This window comes from Panicum hallii, chromosome 1 (genome assembly GCF_002211085.1).
Source record: "Panicum hallii strain FIL2 chromosome 1, PHallii_v3.1, whole genome shotgun sequence".
In the NCBI taxonomy this organism is placed as follows: domain Eukaryota; kingdom Viridiplantae; phylum Streptophyta; class Magnoliopsida; order Poales; family Poaceae; genus Panicum; species Panicum hallii.
The window spans coordinates 15,333,582-15,358,830 of record NC_038042.1 but is presented as its reverse complement, the minus strand read 5'-3'; the positions used below and the strand labels follow the sequence as shown (position 1 = coordinate 15,358,830).

Genomic DNA, 25,249 nt, shown 5'->3' with positions numbered 1-25,249 from the left:
CCTTCCTCAAAGTTCTCCTGCTGCTGCTCAAAAGCTTCAGAAGATGGTGGCTCCTGGTACTGGTCCAAAGGCTCCGCGTCTACTCACGATCGCAACGCCAAAACATGGTCCAGCACATACACATACATGCAAACGAGGACAAAATATAAGAAACAGTACAACATTACATAGAAACAGCACACAAAACTATGCTAGAACTATTCTACGCGTTACAACGATCGCGTGGATATAAAGAACACCTAAAACGGAGCTAAGACGCGAAATCTAGGTCTAAAACAAGGTCCAGGGACCTATCTGCGAGAAAAACTGAGCCTCAGGGGGTTCTGGACAAAACCCAGGGGTCTAGGTGCAAAAACCAGAGAGATCCGAGGGCTAACGCGCTAAAACAGCCGGGCTGGACTTCGGACCTCAAATTTGGAAAGTTCAGGGGGGTCCGTGCAAGATTCTGGGTCGTTCTGGAATTATTTCTCAACTAACTAGGACTGCGGGTTTATTTCAACGAAAACTAGGGTCTCTTTATAAAGATTGCCAGGGCTCTGAATGAAGGGGTACGTGGGATCTAATCTGATTCATTGATCATGGATCGGGCGGCCAGGACCAGCGGTCGCGCGAGGCGGCAGCGGGGGCTCGCCGGCGATGCATTTCCGCGGCAGGGACTCACCGGACTTGGTCAAACTCGGCCGTCCGGGGGTCAACTCGACCCAGGCTTGGGTCTAGGATGGACTACGCGCCATGCGTAACCCTCATGGGGCATCAGCTGGGCTTGGCGGGGCTCTGGACGACGGGAACGGTGGCGACGGCGGGTCTGCGCGGCGGCGCAACGACGGCGCGCGCGTTCCGGCCTTGGGTGCGGTCTACGGCCTACGGCACTGGGCGCAAAAGGGGCAGGGGGAGGAGGCGAGGCTCACCGAAGGGCTGTGGAGGCCGGGGACGCGACGGAGGGGGAAGACGACGACGATCGGCGACGGAGAGGATCGGGTGTCCGTGGGGAGGGCTGCAGCAGAGGGGCTCGGGGTTCCTTGGCCGCGCAGATCAGTCGGGGAAGTCCCTGCGGAGGTAACCAGGGGGTCAAGACAGCCCGAGACCGGCCGGCGACGAAGGAATTGGGGCGGCGGCACAGCTCACCGGCGGCGGTTTCTTCGCGAAATCCCGATGATGTAGAGGCTCGGGGCACAATTGCTAGGCTCAGGAAGCCTCCAGGTGGCGAGATGAGGCGAGCGCGGGGGTTGTTGGGGTCTGTGGCATGCCGGAGCAGCGGCTCGACGGCGAGGCAGAGAGGGTGACGCGGTGGAGCAAAGGGGGCGGCGGCGCTGGGGCGTCGGTGGTGGTTGTGGGGATTAGGGTTAGGGTTCAGAGGGGGTTGGGGCTGCTCTTTGTAGGGCGGCGGGGCCACATTGGCGTGCGGGCCTGGGGAGAGAGGCTCGCCGGGGATCTCGGGGAGGAGTTGCGCCAGAGAAGAAAGGGGAAGGGAAGAGGAAGGCGCTGACAGGAGGGGCCCGGTTGGCAGAGGGAGAAAGGAAGAGAGGGGTGAGGGCACTCGGGCTGCACTGTAGAAGCTGGGCCTCGGGTTGGCTTGGGCCAGGAAGAGAAGGAGAGGGAGCCCGCGAAGGAGAGAAGGGGAGGGAGTTGTTGGGCTGGGCTGGCTGCTCCTTTCCTTCTCTTTTCTTTCTCTTTTCCACACTCAAACTATTCAAACAACTCTATTTGAATTCAAATAAATTTGAATTCAGGCCCTATAAACTCAACACAAGTAAAACAATGCCCCGGCATGAATGCACAAACAAGTTGATCCTATAATAAATTTTACTTTCTTGCGTTTTAAATTACTTTAAATGCCACAAAATTAAAGAAAACCCTGGAAATTTCATTTGAGCCAAAATAAATTCATTAAAATTAGGGAAGATTACATTAGGGTGTTACATCACACCAATGCCTTGCATTGGGAGGGTTGTCCACGTCTTTTGTGGGAGTCACTTTAGTTATTTTGCTACACCGAGCCACCGCAATATGATGGAGTTGAGTATAGTGAAGAGGGTGTTCCTCGGTGCAGAGTGAAGATGACTAACCCTCAACATCCTTTTCGTTCTCTATGGCAGCCCATCGAGATTAATGTGGTTGGTTTTCGCCTCGTTGACACTATAGAAGCAGTAGCCCTTGAAGCTATCAACAATTTATGCGACCAACACTCAGAAGAAGTTGCAGCGTATCCTATTGGCCTATTCCCTGCTATGGATTCTAGTGACCCCGAGTGGATTTTCCGAGTATCACATTGTGGCCATTTGCTGGGAGATCTGGCCGAAGAGATGTTATGTACTATGATCAGATTCATGAATGCACAGCACCACTATCAGATACTTCAGCACCGCCAAATCAAGCAGAAGTGATGGCACGGCAGACTGAACTACTTAATCAGCTAGTGCAGGCACAGATGAACCAATACCATCACCAGCATCGAGGTCGGGATGAACCTCCATCTGCTGGTTATCAAGACTTCTTCAGCACACAACCTCCACTTCTCCACAAGACTGAAGAACCTCTCGACGCCGATGCATGGCTCCGTACTATTGAGTCCAAGTTTGCGCTACTATCCGCACCATGTTCAGAAGCAAATAAGGCACTTTTTCGCAGCACAGCAGTTTCGCGGCACCGCCCGCATTTGGTGGGATCATTACTCTGCCATGCCGCCAGAAGGACATGTAGTCACATGGGAAGAGTTTCGGACCACCTTTAGGGCGCATCATATTCCTGAAGGAATTATTGAGCGGAAGCTCAATGAATTCTTAGCTCTTACTCAGGGAACCTGCACCATAATATAGTACACACAAGCTTTCAATCACCTGTGTCAGTATGCGGGTTACCATGCAAGTACCGATGCCAAGAAGCGAAATCGTTTCCGTCGTGGCCTGAACACTAAGCTCAAGGAATGACTGAATCTTGTTAAGATAGACACTTTCAATGAGCTGGTCAATATGGCCATTACTCAAGAAGATTACATTTCAGCCCACCGGGCTGAGAAGAAGCGAAAGGTACCCACTGGACCCTCGAGTGCTCAACCCCCGAGGTATCGGTTAGTCCAGAATACAGCTACACGAGCTCCGTCCTGAAATAATCCGTCAGGAAGATGGATCATCAGACCTCCTCAGCATCCTAGATTCAACCGGCCACCTGTACCGCAACCTCAGCAACAGTTTAGTCCCAGGCCGAACTTACCGCAGTTCAACCAGGGAAATAACAACAATCGTTGTTTCAATTGCGGCAGCTCATCGCATTTTGTCAGGAATTGCCCTCAACCTAGGAAATCATTCCAAGGGCAGACATCCAACCCAAACAGCAAGGGCAAGGGCAAGAAGCAAGTTGTGCAAGTCCGCCAAGGGAGGGTGAACTTCACAACTCTCTCCGAACTTCCCTAGGGTGCACCAATAATGACGGGTATTTTCACTATACACCATCAACCCGCAGTTATACTTTTTGATTCTGGTGCAACTCATAGTTTTATCAATTCAAAGTTTGGAACAAAAGTAGGCTTGGATTACTATCCTACTAAAGGAGCATATATGATAGCGACTCCTGGAGGTAAAATTTCTTCGAATCAAATTTGTAGAAACATGCCAATTCAGTTGAGTAGCAATTTGGTAAAGACAGATTTACTTGTGTTAGATCTAGGAGGAATGGATATCCTACTAGGTATGGATTGGATGACTAGGCACCGAGTATCATTAGATATCTCTTCCCGAGCAGTTGAGATAGACTCACCCTACCAAGGTACTACTATTCTCTATCTCTCACATCGGAAGTGCATCAACTCTTGTGCCTATGCTGTAGAAGGGATCAAGCTAAAGGACATCCCTGTTGTATGTTAGTACCCAGATGTTTTTCCAGATGATTTGCCTAGGATGCCTCCGGATAGGGATATTGAGTTTGTTATAGAACTACAGCCCGTCACAGCCCCCATCTCTAAGAGACCATATCGTATGCCACCCAATGAGCTGGCAGAATTAAAAATTCAGCTTCAGGACCTCCTTGATAAAGGTTTTATTCATCCAAGTGCTTCACCATGGGGATGCCCAGCCTATTCGTGAAGAAAAAGGACAATAGTCTAAGACTATGTGTAGACTATCACCCTCTCAATACGGTAACCATCAAAAACAAATATCCTCTTTCCCGCATTGACATCTTGTTCGATCAATTAGCCAGAGCCAAGGTATTCTTGAAAATTGACCTTCGCTCTGGATATCACCAGATAAAGATTAGGCCTAGTGACATTCCAAAAACGAAATTTTCCACCAGATATGGACTCTATGAATATCTAGTTATGTCTTTTGGTCTTACCAATGCACCAGCATATTTCATGTATCTTATGAACTCAGTCTTCATGCCAAAGCTCGATAAATTCGTTGTGGTATTTATCGATGATATTCTGATCTATTCCAAAAATCTACAAGACCATGCAAGACATCTCCATGTCGTTCTTCAGAGATTGAGAGACCACCATTTGTATGCCAAATTCTCCAAATGTGAGTTTTGGTTGGATACAGTTAAATTTCTAGGTCATACCGTCTCCAGTAACGGCATATCCGTTGATCCTAGTAAAGTTCACGAAGTACTGGATTGGAAGCCTCCTACTTCAGTCCATCAAATCCGCAGTTTTCTTGGTCTAGCTGGTTATTATCATCGTTTGATCCCTGACTTCTCTAGAATAGCCAAGCCCATGACAAAATTACTGAGCAAGGGAATTAAATTCTCCTGGAATGAGAAATATGAAGAAGCATTCCACACCCTTAGAGCACATCTCACTACTGCTCCAGTTTTGGCTCAACCAGATAATTCCAAACCTTTTGACATTTATTATGATGCTTCGGGCATTGGACTTGGTTGTGTACTTATGCAAGATAACCGAGTAATTGCTTATGCATCACGAGCACTCAGGACTCAAGAACAGAACTATCCTACACATGATCTTGAACTGGCAGCCGTTATTCATGCACTTAAGATTTGGAGACATCATCTGATGGGTACTAAGTGCAACATTTATACTGACCATAAGAGCCTCAAGTACATTTTTACGCAAGCAGATCTAAATATGAGGCAAAGGCGTTGGCTAGAACTTATAAAAGATTATGATCTAGAAGTGCACTATCATCCAGGCAAAGCCAATGTGGTTGCGGATGCACTTAGCCGCAAGGCGCATTGCTCTTGCTTATCAGTAGAAACCTTTAGTGAAACTCTCTGCTGGGAAATGAGAAAACTCAATCTCGAGATCATTCCTCGAGGAAGTTTAAATCATATCACAGTTGAGGCTACACTTAAGGATAGCATCGTCATAGCACAACAGCATGATGAAGGTGTCAAAATCATCAAGCAGATGCTAACCCAAGGCGAAGAAAGGTACAAGTGTTTCCAAGTGGATCACAAGGGGATTTTATGGTTCAATGAGCGTATTATTGTACCCAAGGATCATCAGCTTCACAAGCAGATATTGGACGAGGCACATCTGTCCAAGTTTTCCATGCACCCCGGTAGTACCAAGATGTACCAAGACTTAAAAAAAACTTTTGGTGGACTTGCATGAAGAGATAAATTGCAAAGTATGTTTCGGAATGTGACATTTGCCAAAGAGTTAAAGCCAGTCACTTAAAGGTTGCTGGCGTTCTTCAACCTTTACCTATTCCTTCTTGGAAGTGGGAAGATATCAGTATGGATTTTATTGTTGGTTTACCCAACACTTTCCAAAGGCATGATTGTATATGGGTAATCGTTGATCGATTAACCAAAATCACCTATTTTCTTCCCGTGCATACTACTTACAATGCTAAAAAGTATGCCGAGATCTATCTTGACCAAATCGTTCGTCTTCATGGAGTACCTAAGACGATCGTTTCTGATCATGGAGCACAATTCATTGCTCGTTTCTGGAAGCAACTTCAACATTCTCTAGGGACCAAGTTAATTCAAAGTTCCGCATATCATCCACAGACTAACGGACAAACAAAAAGAGTAAATCAAATCCTAGAAGATATGCGTAGAGCCTGTGTAATCCAGTATGACAAGAATTGGGACAAATGCTTGTCTTTGGCGGAATTTTTCTATAATAACAGTTATTAGTCGAGTCTCAAGATGGCTCCATTTGAAGCAATATATGGTCACCGATGCTGTCCTTTGAGTTGGTCTCAAACCGGCGAACGTAAAATCTTTGGACCCGATCTTGTTACTGAAGCAGAAGAAAAAGTGAAGGTCATTCAAAGTAATCTAAAGGCAGCCCAATCTCGACAAAAGAGCTACGCGGACAAGCGAAAGAAACCATTACAATTTGAAGTTGGTAATTTCGTATATCTCAGAGTATCTCCTACCAGAGGTATTCAATGGTTCGGCATAAAAGGAAAACTCGCTCCTCGATATGTTGGACCTTTTGAAATTCTCGAAGCCTATGGACCCGTAGCTTATCGTCTTCAACTTCCTCCTCAACTAGCCGCCGTTCATAATGTCTTCCATGTATCTCAACTTAGGAGGTGTATCAAAAACCCTACCGAGATCATTGATTCACAAGCCATCGAAATTGAATCAGATCTATCTTATACTGAACATCCAATCAGAATACAGGATACCTAGGAAAGAAGCACAAGAAGAGAGACCGTCAAGATGTTTAAAATTCAGTGGAAACATCACACCGAAGAAGAAGCGACTTGGGAAACAGAGTCATATCTTCAACGCAACTTTCCAGACTTTCTGAAAGCCAATCCACATTAATCATCCGATTCCATCCTGTTCCGGAATCTCGGGACGAGATTCTTTTTAGGGGGGAAGGCTGTGACATTCAGGTACTTAGGAGATAGGCATGCTAAACTCTAGTATATGTTGTGCTTGTTAGCATGAAGTGTGTGTTGCTTTGATGAATGCTTTTAAAAACCTAAATGCAAGTTAAAGGGTAATTTTGTAATTATGGAAAAATTAGGGTTCTTTTGCTAAATGTGTTTGAAGGTAGGGTAATTTCAAGTTGTATGAAGGTTAGTTTTGTAAAGACAAGAATTTACTTTTAAACCACTGTAAGAAGTAGAATTACCCCAAAGTTTCAATTGGAATGTAAATTTTAAATAGGTTTTATGTGAAATTTGATGTTTTTTCAGATTTTGAAATAGTTTCAAAACCCTAACTCTTTTGAAGCTGACCCTTAAATCAAAGTTGTAGATCTTTTTAAACTCCACACTTTTGCTTTTGGGCATATTTTCATTTGGGCTATGGTTTGAAAGAAAAATCTTACTTCACAGTGAACCCCTTGAACTTTTTGAAAAATTTCAAACAAGTCCCCGTCGTCTTCCTCTCTCCCCTTCCTCTCTGCTGCCCTGCTGCACCGCTCGCCGCCCCTCGCCAGCGAGCTCCTGCACTGCCAGTTGTCCCTTGCCAATCTAACCCCACCACATGGCCTCCAGCTCGCCCGCCCGCCGCTCGCCCGACCCCGCTGGCTTTTCCCCGCCCCGCCACGTCGCGCCGGCGTCACCCGCGGCCGCCAGCCGCTAGCAGCTGCTCCAGCTTGCCCGTGCCCCTTCTTGGTTCCGCAGCACGTCCAGGAGCCTTCCTCAACTTCTTTTACCCTCTCACGCGCCCGCATTTCGCCCCTCTGCTTCTTCTCCGCTCGGCGCCGCCGCCAGACCTCCGCCGCCGTCTCTGCTCACCGTTGTCAGCCACCTCCGCCGCCCCACACCCACAATCCCGTGCTCCACCGGCACCACTACACCCCACTAAAGCTCCCTGACCAGTTCTTCTCCATCCACTCACGCTCATGCCACCAGAACGCCGCGCCGGCAATCCTGTCCACCGCCACCGCTCGGCCTCGTCGTCGTCCCGACGCTCCGCCACCTCTCGGCCCTCACTGAGCTCACCCCCAGCACCACATCTACGCGCAGAAGCTTCCTAACCACTTCTTCACCGCCTCAGAACCTCACCACACCGGCTCAGTCCACCGTCGAACCGCCATCTCCGCACCTTCTTTCTTCGATTCCGGCCAGCCCCGAGTCCGCCGTGAGCTCCTGAACCTTTTCCCCCACTTGCCCCTTGCCGCCTGTGATCCTCCTCGCCGGAATTTAATCACCGCAGTGCTATCCCTCGGTTCAAACTAGACAGGGACCCAATTGCAGACCTTCTTTTCTTTCTAGGGTCTTCTCTGCAAAATATCAGTACCCCCCTCAATTCAAATCAGCCAGCTTTGAAAATCGATAGAAATTTGTAGAAAACTCCAAAAATTGTCAAACCAGTCCTGTTATACTCTAGGAGTCTAGTTCTACAACTTTTGTTACTAAAGTTTAGTTTGAAACTTAATATTTTAGGTTCTATTTTAAACTCTATCAAAAGTGAATCTTTTAAGTATCTTTTACATGTTAGCTTTATTTCATGTAATTTTTGGTATGCAACTTGTATGTGATATGTGTGAACTTGTGTGCAAATTTCACCATAAGTACTCATTTAAATTTGTGCAAAGTAAGGTTGAAATGAAGTAATTTTATTCAAGCATGTTACTGATGCTTTTATGCTTAAATATTTTTACTAGGTGTTGTTCTGATGTTGAGTAATTCATAGTAAATTTTGAATAATTTTATAACACTGTTTTGCCTTAGGTTTTGATTTAAACTTGAAATTTGTATTTAATTCAATTAACTTAGTTTCTGCTTTCAAAACCTTATAAAAAATTTATGGCAAACTCATCTAAGAGAAGTAAACAAACTCAATAAAATTCAAAGCCAGAGCCTCTGTAGAATTCAAACTAAAAAAATAAAACTTATTATCTTAAGTTTGAATTTGTTTATTTTTATACTACTATTCTGTTAAGTTGAAAAATATGAAAAATTAACAAAAGTCTTGTATTAACTTTAGGTATGTGTAGTTAAATTCTTAACCTTAGTACTCCTATGCCTAAAGCTATAGAAATTAATTATGATGTTAGTAGAGTTAATTGATTTAATTTATGATAAGTAAATTTGAATTCTTAGAATTCAAATCTATTGTTTTGTGATGTGTTGAATGTGAGTTTTTAGATTGCAACTTTATCGTGAAAGAAAATTATTGACTTAATAAATCACTTAATTCAAATCACTGCATATCATGTAGAATCGACGACGCTTGAAGACGGAACATACGAGTTGGTCTAGGAAACCAAGCAAGGTATATCTGAAGACCAAGTGAACGTCGCCGAAGCTGTTGCTGAAGCCCCGAACCAAAGTTCAGAAGTTATTGACATTCCAGACCCCAGCCTCACCCAAGAAGGCAAGCCCCGGTGCATAACCTAGTATTTCAAATTATGCAATCATTATGTTATATATCTATATTGTGCATTAAGTTTTAGGAGTTGTAATGAAACCCTAGATGCATGAAAGTTAGGAACCTATGTAATATTTTTTCCGAGTCCTTACCGAATAGATGCTCTGCTAATAGGACCGGCAGAAGTCGAGTGATTTCCTGTTACTCGCGTGATATAGGAGTTGATTGTTTACCATTCTGCAATCACTATAAGGATAACAGATGGGGTTATATACGATATCATGACTTGAAAGAATACCCCGTCTATGTTGATTTAAGTTTGATAAGGTCGCAGTGTGTGGTAGTGGTGGTCAAGTGTTTGAAAGTACTAGCCACATACCGTAAATATGGTACATGGTAAGCCTAGTACCTGATTGGCCCGGCAAGTGGACTTACCCCACCACTCGAATTTTGGTTTTTGTCACACGCACGCACCGACGTGTGGGAGTACGATCTGCATAGCAGACAGGAGTACGGTCATACAGTCACGCTGTAGACGTACGTCCTGCACATTGGGTGTGCGTATGGTTCTGCAGTCGCTTGTGGTGGCCCTGTTCCACGACCCGTAATATGAGGGGAATGGTTGCCCGGAAAGGAAAGTTTCCGAGCGTGTGAGTTAGGATCCCTTGCAAGGTTATGAAATTCCATTCAGAATCATCCGTTTCTCGCAGAGATTGAGATTGCTTGATACTTCTGCCACATAGAGTAATAACAGTAACAGTTAATGGAATAATTTTGATGTATGCTTAATATCTACCTTGCTTGACTAGTATAGGTGCTTACCTAGAATGGTTAAAAGAAACTAGAATCTGAAAGCTAATATATGAAAGGAAGGACATACTCTTTGTTGCTTTTCAGCAAAAGAAAACTAGAGCAGTTCAAACTATCATGGTCTAGTTATGGGCTAAGTATACCCAAATATCGGGTAAGCCTTGCTGAGTGTTAGTATACTCAGCCTTGCTAGTAATAATGTTTTCAGGTATGTCGTTCGAGACTCAAGAGGATAGTCTGACTTGGCCCGGCAATGTTCCGCTTGGCTGGTCCGTGGAATGGGATCCGTCCCCGGCCGGCAATGACTCTGCGATGTAGCGCCATACTTTGGGCTAAGTGTGGTGCCTACCTCTGCAACGTATGCAGTCACGTGTTGCTTCCGCTACTAACTCTAAATACTATTTGATAAACTTGAAGTTTCGAACAATACTTGTATAAATTTGTATTAGCTAGGATAAAATAAAACCTCTGTGTAATAATGTTTAATTATCTTGTGGTGTAAAAGTTGTGAGCTGTTGTGAGGCTGGACTCATCTTCGTACGAGGTAAACCTACATCGATCCTGTGTAACCGTGGTTGTATCGGGCGGTGACCCGACAGACCAATGAGTTGTTCCGTTTGAGGTGCGCTGAGCTTCTGTCGCTTGCTTAAGCGATGTTAGCGCACTTGAACCGGAATAATTCAAGCGGTTCTGCCACAAGTAGGGGGTGAGATATAGAAGGGCTGTTGTGGGAGTCTAGTTTTATGATAATCTTAAATATGTAGTTACATTGATTTACTTCTAGTCTGGTGAATTCTACTCCTCATAGTACTATCAAGCAAGAAAAGATCCAAAGTCAAAACAAGCGCTGAACCTCACCAACACATTATTTTTCCAGTTCATTCGGTGATGGGCAAAAGGAGCACTGGACCCATTGGTGACTTGAAGACTACGGGGAATGATGTTGCACAGTGAAAGTGCATTTGGCCTCCTAAGTAGGTTTTGGTGTTGATGACATGCATAATTAAGGAGCTAATGAGATTATCAAGTGTTGGACAGGTTAAAATTCAATGAAATGAAATATATGCGTGAACATTCGCCAATTTACTTGATAGGCGGTGATGAAGCTCAAAAGAAGATCTTTATTTATTTTCTATTTTGAATTTGAGTATAGGAAATACCGTACTATTAAGAGGGATACAAAGAGATGATTTGAAGATGTCTAAGTGCTTAATTGAGATACCAACTACCCATGATAGACACAAATCACACACTTGTGCACTGAGTTTTTCTCACTGTTTCTACAGTGGGTCGGAAGTTTCTGTCGGAAGTTGGTTAATAGTTTCTACAGGTGGTTCTCGGCCAGGCTGATTTAATAGTGTCGGATGTTACGACCCCAGAACGGAAGTTCCGACAATCACTTAACCAGTACACTAACGGCTAGTTTTTGGGACTCGGGTATTTATACCCCCTCAGCCCTTCTCCATTTGCTGCTATTCTTCCTCAAGAAAAACACCTCCACAAGCTTCCACTGCACTTGCCCAATCCCTCCAAGAGCTAATCCTTGAGTTGATTTGAGCTAGGGTTTGGGTGAGAGCAAGATTGAGGTGTGAGGCTTGAGCACTTGAGTGATAAGGCAACCGAGTTCATCTCAAGAGCACATGAAGCATCTTCATCCATCGATTCGCATTTGTTACTCTTGAAGCTTGCTTCTAGATAGTTAGGTGTCGCCCGGTTGAGCGTCCTCTCATGTGTGTGCGCCCCGGGAAGTTTGTATCATCCATCCTTTATAGATTTTCATAGTAAGTGACTCAATCCTTCTTTATGGTTGATTGAGTGAGGTAAGGGTTAGTGGAAGATCCGACTCTTTGTGAGCTCCTCATCGGAGATGTAGCTTCCTTAGTGGGAGTGAACTTCGGAAAACAAATCTCTTGTTCATTGTGCTTATTGCTTTTATTTAGTTCTTATTGATATAGAATTTGTTTTGTCCCAATCTACGTTCTCGAGTTGTTGCGCTTGCAAAGAACACTTGCAGAGGTCTCCTAGCATCAGTGGTGAACTTTTGATTCAGCCAGGTTCTGCAATTTTGAGTTTAATTTTGAATTTTGCATAGAACTTCATTTCGTCCAAAGTTCCGATCCAGTGTTGGAAGTTCCGATCCATCAAAACTTTCTACACAGTGTTGGAAGTTCCAACAATTTTAATTGTTGCGAAGAATTTTTTAGGATTTTCAGATACGCCTATTCACCTTCCTCTAGGCATCACTAAGATCCATTTACACAGAAGCACCAACACATTTCAAAGGAATCACCAGATCAATCGGTGATCAATAGGCAATAGAAGATCATCTCTGGAATCACTAACTCATTTGGTCATGTCCACGAAGGCCATCACCGAATCAGTCGATGATGCTGGAAGGAAGCCGAACGGCTTTGGAATAACCAACACATTTGGTCATGTCTATGAAACCATTACCGGATTAGTTGATGGTGCACTGGAGGTCTAAAGTCAGCGGTCCAACAGCTAGTGGACGTGGCTATAAATTACCCATTCAATGATACCACCTCCGCACCACCGGATAGTCGGTGATGTGCAGAATTGCAGCCGTAAGTTGCAACAACTAGTTTCTTGACTGTGGCTATACCTTATGCCTGGTGTCACATCCCGTCCTCCAAAGCTGCACTGCCCAACCCTTTCGAGGGGCGGGCTCGCATACACATAGCATCTTGCTTACACTTTGGCCCTCGCTTCGTGTAAAATGGTCATCCCGAAAGTGCTATGGCCGAAGGACAAAGGCTTATACGTTGGCTCCACCCTTGCTCAACTAGCAAGGTGGTACTAAACATATGCAACGCTCATAGGTAACTTCTGGCCACATCCAAATTAGGCTGGACCATACACCCCCTGCTTAAAGGACCCGAGGAGCACTCATGGGTCACTACTGTGCCACATCCAAACTGGGCTAGGTGTCACACCCGGCCATTTGAGAGGGTTAGAGATTGGAGAAGCTATAGGTCTGGTTTACACACATATTTAATTGCTCTATTCACCAAAGTGCTCAAGAGAATATTAAAGCAATTATCAAAAGTCTTAGGGTGTGATTAGTGCTAGTTTAGACCTTTTTAGCATATTGCTTTGGGTGTTCGCATAGAGTTAGGTGAGGTTTGCGTATCTCTTTGTTATCAGTGCCTGCGTGCACCAAGAGTTGTGAATCCAGGGCTTGTACGTCCTACGAGACCGTCCAACTGAGTTTGTGGAGTGGCCGCTGGTGCTTATGAGAGGAAAGAGAGACCCTCGGCGAGTTGCCAAAGCTCTACCTAGTGAAGACGAGGAGGAGCATTCGGGAGAGGCAAGGTGAAGACCCACTTGCATGTGGGAAAGGTTTGTCGGCTATCCACATTGTTACTTGACATGGAGCTTGACCCTCATGCGGGCATTCCCTTGCGAGGGGCTCCAATGAAGATTAGGGAATAGCAAGAGCTTTCTGATACATCGGTAAAAAATCAGTCGTGTCGGAAGTTTTGCATTCTCTATCTCATTTATCTTCCGCATTACTTATTGCTTTTTACATTCCAGGTTTACTTTTTATAGAATTGCCTTGTGTAGTTTCTAGGTTTGAAACTTACAGTGCAAAACTTTTATATGGACGAGATAGCAACATATAAAAAATATAATGTATATCTAAATAGATTTTTATGTATGTTTGGAGTTCTAATTTTTAGAACACCTAATTCACCTCTACTCATAGGATGTCACGATCCTTTCAATATCTTCTACTAGCCCATATAATTTGAACTAAACCTACCTTACATATGAAATGAATTAAAAATAGAAATCTCGAAAGGCTGTATATTGGACTGATTGAGATAGATTGGGGAGTAACCTAAGTCCAAATTTATTCAGTGGATCAATCAGACAAAGTGAATTGTTTCGAGTAGAAGACTTCCATTAATAAAATGCTATGGGAAGAATTTACTGGATCTATTTCACGTGGTCATTGGGTAGACAATTTAATAGGCAGACATCTGCGGTTTTCAAGGTGTACCAGCCTAGTCACTTGAATCTACTTGTAGGCCAGGTAATAGATATACTCCCTCCGTATAGGATTTAGAAGTCATTTAGGACATGATTGTGCATACCAAGGAGTGATTAATTAGAGGTTAGTTTTCTATATTTGCCCATATTAAATAGGGTGGTGGGGGCATTCAAGCCATCAAAATGCACGCAGCTTGATTGGTTTGTGTTGCTTCTCCCAAGGCTAGAGGGTGCTGGTCCGATTCCTGACGAGAGCTCTTTTTGCCTCTTTTTGCATGGGATGGAGACATGCTTGCGCGATTCTGATCGCTTTTTGGTTGCTTGGGCGTGTTTTTTCACATTTTTTTTGCATTTCGAGTTGTTGGCTCATTGGCTGCCCTTTTTTCCGCTTTTCCATTGCTGGAGCACTTGCTAGCCACCTTTTTTTGCGTTTTGTTTCACACGCGCGCTGGACGCCTTGCTGCGCATTTGCTGGTTTTCCCTACTCGAGCGTTTTGCCGTGCGCCTATTTATTTGCGACTGCCGTTCTCATGCCAAAAAATCCAGAGAAGCGTCACACACTCTTAATATATCTTGGCTAGACCTCAACGCTCCTGTTCCGGTTGAAGAAGAAGAACCGATGCTCCTGTTCTGGTAGAAGAAGAAGCCGATACTCCTGGATTCGACCTCAACGTTTTGCCTTTGGACAATGACAACGGTAAAAACCTCAACTCATTTGTTTCTATTTTCTTGTGTCATCTCACATGTTCCATGCTTCCTTTGGATAGGATTTGATTTGAACTTACCTCTAGATGAGTTTGGCGCTGTTGATTTCGATTTTGTTGAAAATATCAATGGTAAGTAAAAGTTAACTCGGTTTCTAAAATTTTGGTACTACTAAAACGTGCTGATTTGTAATGAATATTTTTTTGTTGAAATAGAATATGTTATGGAGGCTAATATTGAAGTGAACCAACGAAGGAAAGAAATGTCAGAAGATTTTAGAAAGCAAGTTTATCAAGCTTTGTTGGCTAGAAGCAAGAATGGGAAACTAGGCAAGAAAGATACTCAAATTGTTGCTGATCAATTTGGTCTCCACATTAGGTCAGTTCAACGTTTATGAAAATGAGGTAAAATACAACTTGCAAACTTTGTTCCAGTTGTAGTTTCTAGTCTAAAGAAGGGTAGAGTTGGCCGTAAAGCAATCCCTGTTGATTAGAAAATATTGTGCAACATTCCTCTAAAGGAAAGAATGACTATAAAGGATGTTTGTAACAAACTGGGCATGAGCAAATGGAAGATTCAAAAGTATTTGAAAAAAGGTTTGCTTAGGCGACACTCTAGTAGCATCAAAACTTATCTCACCGAAACTAACAAGAACTCTTGATTAAAGTGGTGTGTTGACATGATTAATAGGGATTTGCTTGCTGATCCAAGGTTTAAGGATCTGTTTGACTTTATGGTCATTGATGAAAAATGGTTCTACCTCTCTCAAAAATCTGAAAAATATTATTTGCTACCCGAAGAAGACGATCCCCATCAGACTTGTAAGAACAAGAATTACATCACTAGGCTCATGTTCTTATGTGTTTGTGCTCGGCCAAGGTTTAGAGATGGAAATTGTATTTTTGATGGTAGGATTAGTTGTTTTCCACTTGTTACTTATGAATCGGCAATAGGAGGTAATGGGAGAACCGGCTGTGTCCATGGAGACTTGGTTATGAAGCCCATAACATCGCAGACGTGATTAGAGATTTCATGATCAACAAAGTGTTGCCTGCCATTCAAGCTAAATGGCCAAGAGAAGATGTGGGCAAACCAATCTTCATTCAACAAGATAATGCACCTTCCCATTTAAAATTGGATGAGCCGGTTTTTTGTGAGGCCGCTAAGCAAGAAAGATTCGATATTCGCCTAATTTGTCAGCCACCCAATTCTCTCAATTTCAATATTCTTGACTTGGATTTTTTTCGAGCTATTCAAGCAACTCAATACAAGAAGAATGCAAAAACAATAGAAGCTCTAGTTCCAGCAGTGCAAGAGGTAAATTGTTCACACATGTTTCATTGTTTCTTCAACAACAAATTTGATCATTGATTAATTTCTTGCACACTTGTTTTGTAGGCATTCATAGAGTATTCGGCACACAAAGCAAACCGAATATTTGTAACACTACAAAGTATTTTGATGGAAGCTATGAAGGTGAAAGGATGCAACAAGTTCAAGATTCCTCACATGAAAAAAGAAACATTACAAAGAGAAGATCGGCTACCAACTTCTATCCCTTGTGAACCATCTTTGCTATATGAAGCCGAGGCTATTCCTGCTGCATCAAACAATTAGAATGATGCTAATTAGCTTAATTAGTAGAGACATCTATCCTTGTAACAATTAACTAGAACTAAAGCTAGTTATCTTACCGAGCGTCTTCTAGTGGAGCATCTTGAGCACGTGTGGAGGTAACATGAGAGTTGATGAGGACATCTCTCCTTTGAATACAATGCAAGGACCGATCACTAGAGCACGTGCGCGACATTTGGATCTCCAGATACATTCTAACCTTATCAATTGTTTTTCAGAACTTACACTTGGTTCGATGCATGTTTTATTGATTAGGAACAATGGAGAAGACCATCAAGGACTTGGAGAAGGCTAAGAAGTCAAGAAGGAGGAGCTAGGACGTCCACACCAAGGAGGAGTCCAGGTCCAACTCGACTTCGACTCCACCTCGGATTCCATTACCTGACTTCACCAAAATTAACGCTCTAGCCACATATGTAGTCGGATTTGGATGTTCTATATATGGTCGGAACCAGAATTTCATAGAGCTTCCAATGGTATCAGTTTTACCTTAAAATTCCTTCTGAGTCGACAGGAATCGTCGAAACAAGTGGGCGTCCAGAATCTGTCAGGGGGCTGTGTTACCGTCTGTTGGGCCGTTGGCCCATGTACCGTATTGGAACCTATTAGGGTTGCGTCCAGAGGACTTGCACATCCTTAACTCCTTTTTATTCAGTAGCCGTTACCACATTTGGGGGGTTTTGCTTAGATTCAATCTATCACCGAACAGTGTCGCCGTTCATCGGTTTGTGAGATCCCTTCTCGTAACCAAGTTTGTTTGATTGCATCTCCTGTTCTTGCTTGTGTTCTTGATTGCACTTGCATGGATAAGCCTTCGTGGCGAGGTCATCCGTGTGACACGGGTGATAACCAACGGAGCAGTGGTGTAGTGATTGCAAGGTTCCGATCGTTCGGAGCCTTGGTTCATCAACGTCGAGTTCTCCACCAATCAAGTTTACCTTACCTCTCGGAAGATTGGGACTCATCCTTCTATCAAGAGTATTGCCATCCATTATGACATTGTCAAGATCGGGAATGAAAAGCTCGCAGTTGAACTCATCGAGGCCGTGAAGCATGGCGCCGAGTCTGTATTCCGTGTGGATGAGACCGCAGCGAGAGCATGGCCACAATCGCGAGTGCGCACGATTCCATGCTTGGCGATCCTCATGGCGCTCGTGCAACTCCGGCGTGATGACATCCTCCGGCTCTTGCGACTCTGGCACGATGAGCTCCTGCCTCTCCGGCGCGATCTCCTCCGACTCCGGCGTGACCTTCTCCGGCTCCTGCGATTCTGGCGCGACGAGCTCCTGCCACTCCGGCGCGATCTCCTCCGACTCCCGCAGCGACTTGTCCGTCGCCGGCGGGAGCTCCTCCAGCATGCTCTCCATGTGTGCGGCTCTCTGGTGGGTGGACGATCGGAGATGGCAGCGTGCGAGCCCGAGCGAGGCGGCGGTATTAAAACACGGCGGGAGCCCAAGCGAGGCGGCCGTATTAACTCGACACGAGAGCCGGAGCACGCGTGCAGGGGCAGCGGCGTCCAAAACAGCCCTGTGTCCACACGACGTCTTCTTTTTCTCAACTTGCCGACGACGCCAGGACGTCTTCCTTTTTCTATACAGAGGGAGTATATGTTTTATAGGGAAGAACGTTTACGTGTGTAAGAAGAAAAGGTTACGCCCGCTAACTATATCCGCTAAAAAATGAGCTCACCACATTTGATGTACGTAGAGCACCTCCAAGGGTACCCAAACTATGTTCCTAAAAGTCTGTTTTGGAAATAAATCAGAGAAACTCAGTTCTAACAGCTGCCTAAGCCAGTTCCCAATTTCTTCGCGGAGGCCTCGGGAGCCAAATTTGCATCCCCATTCATCGCACTCCCAAAACCCAAGCGTCGACGCATGCGTACGGCATCGCGGTCGCCCCCGTCCTTTGCTACCAGGTTCTCCGATGGCTATCATGGTAACAACGACGACGACAAGCTCGACGGCTGAGTACATCCGCTCGTGCCTCGCTGTCCAGCGGCGCTGCAGTGTATCTTGCCAAAGTGCCACCGTTGATCCAGTGATCTACATGAGGTGATCCAGGAAACAATTTAAAAAGCAATCGCCTGTTTCTTCTCGATTGGATCGTAATCGATCTAACTGGTACTTGCATTCTGATTTGATCTCCCGTGCCAGCGCCACCGCTGCAGCCAGCCCGTGCGCTCGCGATGCCGGCAGCACCCAGTCAAACCACCCGCACAGCTCGCATCGCCGCCGCCGCGGCCCCGGCGAGATCCGCCATGGTGTCCGTGTGGGAGAGGATCAGCAGGTGCTGTAGGGGAGGGCAAGGCCGTCTAACGTTCCGTTGACGCAAAAAAAAAAAAAACAGCCCACAATTGATATGTGGCAGCAATTAGAATTTTTTTGGAACCAAATTTTTAGGTACCGTTGGATTGTGAGGTTCTTTTTCCTCCCAATATCTTTTAGCAAGATCCCGAAACCAATTCGTGTTTGTACTTGTACAAGGAACTGGTGTCAGGCTGACATATTGTATCTTGAACTCTTGTTTCTTTTAATTTAGTCGTGAAAAAACTGTACATGTAATATTTACAGACGACGTTCCTCGAGCCCTGAATACACAACAGAAACCATATGGGTTAAGGACACTCAGGAACCGTCGACCAGCCTAACATTTCTCAAGATCTGACTCTTATGTTGGTTGTTAGGGGACTATCTGAGACTGAGATAACTAACTATTATCCTACGCAGGCTAAGACCAATGTCACTTTGGATAAACAGCAGAACGCAGACTACGCCTCACCGCACCTTGTCCTTGCCATCATCAGCTACAGACTCGGGCGGCAAGACAACATCCTTGCTCGGTACAGGAGGATCAACTGCCACGCCGTCTATTTTCATCGCAGCAACATCACCACCCTCGTCGTTTCGGCATTCTTCCTTGCTCTTGTCGAGGTCCTTCTTGCTGAACATGCTCTTCAGGTTATGAGCGGTTTTGCCTGCATGTTTGACCATGTGAGCTGCCTTCTTCCTCAGGTGCCTCCTGCTCGAACTGTCCAGCTCCTCCCTCTCAGGGCTTGAGTGCTGCTGCTCATCTGTTCTAGTCTCCTCTCTGTTGCTCCCAGGATCTTGATCGACCACATATGTTACTGACACCCTGCTTTCTCCAACAGGCTGAATGTTAGGGTGAGGTGTCACGCATGGGGAAGCTTCGTCGTCGGTCCCATTCTTCGGGCTCCGGCGAAACACTGCTCCAGCTAGCTTGCCCAAACCCTTCTTGACCTTGTGGAGGTGACGGTGCGATACAGCACTCATGGGTTCTTCAGTACTGGAGTCGCTTCTGTGAGATTCTGACACTGATGACCTTGGGCTATCACTGCAAGCATCGTTCTCCCGCTGGATTTTGGAATCCTGGCATCGAGGACGGCCTTTCCGGGGCTCCCATGCACTAGTGACGTCGCTGCCCGGGCGATGTACCCAAACGTCAGGCTTTTCTGACCCTTCAATATCAACAGGCTCAAATTCATCAGACATCTTCCGGAATTCGTCGGAGGACTCACTTTCGTTGTTAGTCCTGGACGAAAAGCTTGACCTCGGTGTGCTAGCTTTGCCCACTTTGGGCGTTCCATCCTGGTCCTCTTCATCATTAGGAACCTGCAAGCACAAGTGTAGAAAATTTGTAAACACGAGGAGTAATGGATAGGGCAAAAGTTGTAGTCCCGGCCAATGTACAGTAGAGTAATAGGTAATAGAAAAATTCTTGTCCAACCACCCAGTCGCTGCAAACTAGTGAACACCACGGCTAAGTGAAACCTGACATTACCTTTTCATTTTCTTCAATTACAGTTACAGCAATGTGCATCCTCCCTGTCTTTATATTCTTCAGAGAAATCCATATATCATGCCTTTGTCCACCTCTTAATTTGTTTATGCTTACAGAACAATCTCTACACAGGTTATGGGAAAGATATAAGTTTTACAATAGTTGTAATAGTTAAATCGATTAAAAGTGTTTGCTGATGTGTAATTAAAGGATCTGTGACCTTATGTACAAAATACAATTAGGCATAAAGCAAAGCCACCATTATTTCAGCAACAAGAAAGAAGAAATGGTAAGAGACCAACCCCAGAGTGTCATCAAAGATGGGATCCTTATCTCGGACTTGAAGAGAAAGAAGATTGAGCGCTTCCCATGAAGTAATAGGTATTTTAAACTCCTCGAGCCATTTTGGGTTAAGAGTTTTCTTATGGATCTTCGTCTGGAAACGGTAGGGTCCAAGATGGCCTTTCACATATGGATCAGCTAGTCCTGCACATGGTTACAACTATGAGTTTTTGCTGAATGTAATCAAACTTCAAACCTGTAAGTCCTCCGCAGAAAGTCAACAGTGACTCAATTTCTTTAACATTTTATAATACTCCACATACCGTTTGGATCGGATGGCTTCATGTCAGCACCTTCCAAGATCTCAACCCGAGCATGCGCGATAGGTGGCTTCTCATCAACACTAAACCAGTTCTCTAATACATATGGAAAAGAAGTTAGAATAATTTCAGACATTTCACACAATAGTAAAGCAGCGTGAAAAAAGGAGAGGAAAAAACAGTATCAAAGAAAGCATAGAACTAAACTAACATGACTGTACACTGTAGTGGTGGCAGTGCCACTTAAATCAGTTGAACAAATTGGCAAACTAGCCTCATAAGTAACTAATGTGCCACAAGTTTAAAGAACATGAAATGGGAAACCAGCATTGATAAACTTGAAAACCAAATTGCAGCATACCAAGAAGTTTATAGCGATTACCTGTTGATTCTGAGGCAAACTTTTCCAAATCAACAACAAGCATGTTTGGCTGCAAAACTTTAAAAAAATGTCTTAGAATTATTGACTATTCTGGTATAAGATATTCTCTTGATCTTCATCATTTAAAAATTAAATAACGAACGCAGATAGAAATATGGTCGATAGAAAAAACATAGGTCACCCTTAATGCAACAAAATTAGGAACTTCACAATAAAGAGAAATTTTTTTGGGGATGCATGGCTTCAGAAACCTAACCTCAACAAGGGTCTGTCCAAATGCAACATCCAACATCCTGTCCTGCAAGATTGAAAGAGGAAAGAAACTGAGTGCCAAAAGAAATGTAATGAGATTTAATTGGAAACATAAAAAAGTAACTGTTTTTTAATATAAAAAATAAAGTAAAGCAGGCGGACTTACAAGCCATCCAGAAATTCCTGGGAGCTCAGTTACATCAAGCCCATGACCGAATAAAGGTTTCACTGTCATTTGGAAGTATGGAGGCTCAACGAAGCACACTCTCACACGCCCAATGAATGGCCACTGTCGCAGAAACCTCACCCCTACCAGAACCTGCACACAAGCCCTAGACAAGTTTAGTAAACACAATACAATCTCAAACATGTCTCACATGCAATCTCAAAAGATCAACGGAACAGAAAAAGAATATTCCCCTTTCTTCATATGGGACTACTTTTTTCTTGTCCATGCATCCTTTTATTTTGTAGAATTATCTGCTGCTCTGATCCTTATCATTGCTCAGCCATAATGCACATTTATTAGTCTGCCTAAACACTATGAACTCAATTGATAGTGTTCAAAAAACTAGTAGACAAAGCACTCATACTAAGATTAAAAAACAGAGAGAGGCTATGTAGGAAGCTTACCTTCCCTTCAACATGCATCCCAGTTATATGCATGTTTGCTGTTATGCCAAATCCTACTCTCTTCCTTAGTTGTACAGCCATTCGTGCATCCATGTCATCGGCTGAAAGAAAATTCATCCCTATCTCCAGAACCTGGCAGAAATGCGCAAATGTCGGCCCTCTCATGGTCCATACATGGAGAAATTACCCAGAAAGGGCATCTTAAAAAAAGGAATCATCATTACGCACCAAGTGATCATCATCAGTTGATTGTCTAACAACCCTAATATCTGTAAACATTGGCGGGTTCCTGCCCAAGTAAAGGCTTTGGATAACTGCTTTCCTCTGCAAAAACAATATAAATGGATATTAGAATAAGGTACATAACTATTATTGAAAAGAATATTAACTGGGAGCAAATTACTTGTTTAACATCTGACATTTAGAACTAAAGAAAACCAATTCATGCACAAATAGAAATACTATCAAAGGAAGTCATATAGGTACTAGCAGTTCAAACTCTGTACTTACTGCCGTCCATGGTTTGAACTTCTCTAGGAACCACGGGAATATGGGCAAAAGGAACTGCTGGGATGCAACCCTCTCCATGCAAACTGGCCAAATCTTTTCTACAGCATAATTTAACCACCTGACAGTTTCTGCATCAGAGAGAAGCTGGACCAAACATATAATGAGCAATAAGACGTGAAAGCAGACTTTTGGATCAACATGAAAGCTGAACTAGCAAATAAATAAATGAATCATAGGTTACCTTTCTCTGATTGGAACATTTCCTTTCCTCATACTGTAGCCTTCTCCTCAGTCTCATTGTGTACCTTTCATTCACCTAAAATCATATTGATACTATGAATGAGGTAATTATAAGACTGACTGGACACTGGATGCTGAATAGGGTATCTGCATTGAATTGTCATGTCTCTAGGCATTTTTGGCGACAGTACTAAGATGTCCATACCACATTGTAGTCATTCAAACTAACTTCTAGTGGCGATTGTTCAATTTATATTCATTAACACTACCATAGATAGACACAATCTAAAAAAACAACAATTTATATTTACAGCTACATAGGAAGTTGCTAAGCAGGACTTCCAATGTGCTTAACACTACCAAGATGGGTAGGAGAAATTTAAATCCAATGTACCACTTGAGGAAATTGGTACTAGGTCGACAGATTATATCAATGAAAATCTCTGACTCATGTTGCAAAGAGTAATGTTCAACTGTCCATTTTGTATTTTGGCTAAACCATAATAACCTATAAAGCACCACACACACTGAACTCGGATGATGGTCCCAACCAAGTAGCTGATTAATGAATTTGAATCTTGAAGGAAATTGTACAACTCTAACCAATGCACCAAAAACACTAACAAGTCCATTGACTAGCCATTGTGGCTGATTCAAGTCAGCCTATTAAAACAGTGACCCTGATATCGTATTCAAAAGACAAAAAGAAGGAACAATTGACCGATAACTGATTTTAACTGCTTCAACCTTCAACTACTCCATGTTCACACACCTGCTCCAGTAGGCTATATCTAGTGTGAATACAAGTCAGTGTAATATTACCCTAACAAGATCGATTAATCCAGAATGGGCCCTCAATGACCATAGGGGAATAAGTGTACAATGTATTGCTTCAAAAAGAAAATTACATTTTTCAACTGACTGATTGTTCTGCAGGACAGAGTCCAATCTTGACTTCATCTTACATGAGACATAAAACCTATGTCATAGCTGCGGATTTCCCATACGCTTATTTTGATCACCACATTTTGTAATTATGCATGCAAGACACCGAACTACGAACATACTAAGCTGATACAAATTCTGATGCCAATCTAGTTGTCCATGTATAAAATAGAAGAACTGCCATGTTCCCCCTCCCTTACCAAACGTAGTCCACCTTGCTCTAACTTGTCAAATTCTTTCAACACGTTTGGATGTAAAAGAGAATGGACCGGAGGAAGCGTACATCATCCTTCCACCAACGGAACATGAATATCTCCACCGCGTTAAATATGATAATGACATGCTTTGATCAATGCTGTCACATGGCCCGTTTTGGTCAGACATGACGTCTCCACACGACAGCGACCGAGCAAAGGAAAGCATAATGAGTTGATCTTGATCAGGCACCAAACACAGAGCATGTTCGCGAATCTATCTAGCTCAAATAATGCGCAGAACAATGCGGACGAGTTCAGAACAAGGAGGAATAGAAACCCGCAAAAATTTAAGAGAAGCAGCCCGGAAATGAAGCTCCCAAATGTAGTAAGCAAACTGGCGGCAGAGTTGACTAATTCGCCGGGTTCTCGGCAGGAAGCAATCAACGCGGCGAAGCAATGGATCCGAGGCGAGAGAGAGGGAGATTCGGGTGGGCGGGCTGTGGACGGAGCATGCGAACTCACCGCGAAGATGTAGAGGAGCGCGACGAGGAAAAGCGCCGGGTGCGCCCAGCCGGCGGACGCGGCGGCCCAGAGCGCCGCCAGCACGAGCGCGGCGTGGTGCACCACCGTGACCTCCGTGATATCCATCGCGTCGAGGTCCTGCACTGCACGGGCCGGGGGCAGTCTCCTCCGCTGTTGTCCGGTCCAGTGGCCTGCAGCGCGGCAGCCCGCACTACCGCTCCTGCTCCTGCTCTCGCTGTTCCTCAGGACGGCCGGAACCCTGTGCGAACGCCGCGCATGCCCGTGCCGGGGAGCCGAGACGGCGGAGCGAGGGAGGCCAACAGGCCACACGGGGGGACAAAAAGCGGCGGGCGGCGAGCGGAAATGCGAGCCGACCGCGGCGGGGGCGCAGTAAAATAGCCAGCCGGTGTGTGTGGGCGTGCCTCTTTCTGGCTCTCTCTCTCTCTCTCTCTCTCTCACGCGGCGACCGCGCCCCGAGCTGCGGATGCGGGAGCTGCCATCATCAGCACCCACCTGCTCCACTGCTTGGCCCGGTGGGCGGCGGCGTGGGGATTTGGAAAAAAAAAAAGATATTCTACGCGCGCTGGCGCTTCGTGGCGCGGCAGCGGGGGGAACGTGGCGGCCGGGGCGCTCGTCACATGGGAGCCGCCCGGGCGCGTGGCGCTGGGAGGGAGCACCTGGGGGCTCGGGCCTTTGGGGATGCGGGCGCGGGCGCGGGCGCGGGCGCCGGTGCCGCGCGAGTAGTCTGCTGGGTT

At 44.8% G+C, this 25,249-nt stretch overlaps 1 protein-coding gene across 1 annotated transcript; it reads right to left on the bottom strand.

Moving 5' to 3' along the window:
• Positions 1 to 18,921: 18,921 nt before the first annotated feature.
• Positions 18,922 to 25,249, bottom strand: LOC112886523 (C2 domain-containing protein At1g53590-like). The gene is made up of 12 exons (XM_025952447.1): positions 24,495 to 25,249; positions 22,832 to 22,906; positions 22,591 to 22,734; positions 22,309 to 22,404; positions 22,081 to 22,212; positions 21,614 to 21,766; positions 21,452 to 21,493; positions 21,196 to 21,244; positions 20,817 to 20,909; positions 20,514 to 20,697; positions 20,212 to 20,335; positions 18,922 to 20,042 (listed from the first exon to the last, which is right to left on the bottom strand). Exons 1-12 carry the CDS (start codon positions 24,618 to 24,620, stop codon positions 19,188 to 19,190), a joined length of 2,073 nt encoding a protein of 690 aa, XP_025808232.1. The 5' UTR covers positions 24,621 to 25,249; the 3' UTR covers positions 18,922 to 19,187.

Coding starts and splice junctions, on each gene's coding strand:
- LOC112886523 (XM_025952447.1), bottom strand. CDS start 24,620: ATGGATATCACGGAGGTCACGGTGGTGCACCACGCCGCGCTCGTGCTG. Junction 22,907..24,494: donor CGCTCCTCTACATCTTCGCG/GTGAGTTCGCAT, acceptor ATATGATTTTAG/GTGAATGAAAGGTACACAAT. Junction 22,405..22,590: donor AGTTCAAACCATGGACGGCA/GTAAGTACAGAG, acceptor TTGTTTTTGCAG/AGGAAAGCAGTTATCCAAAG.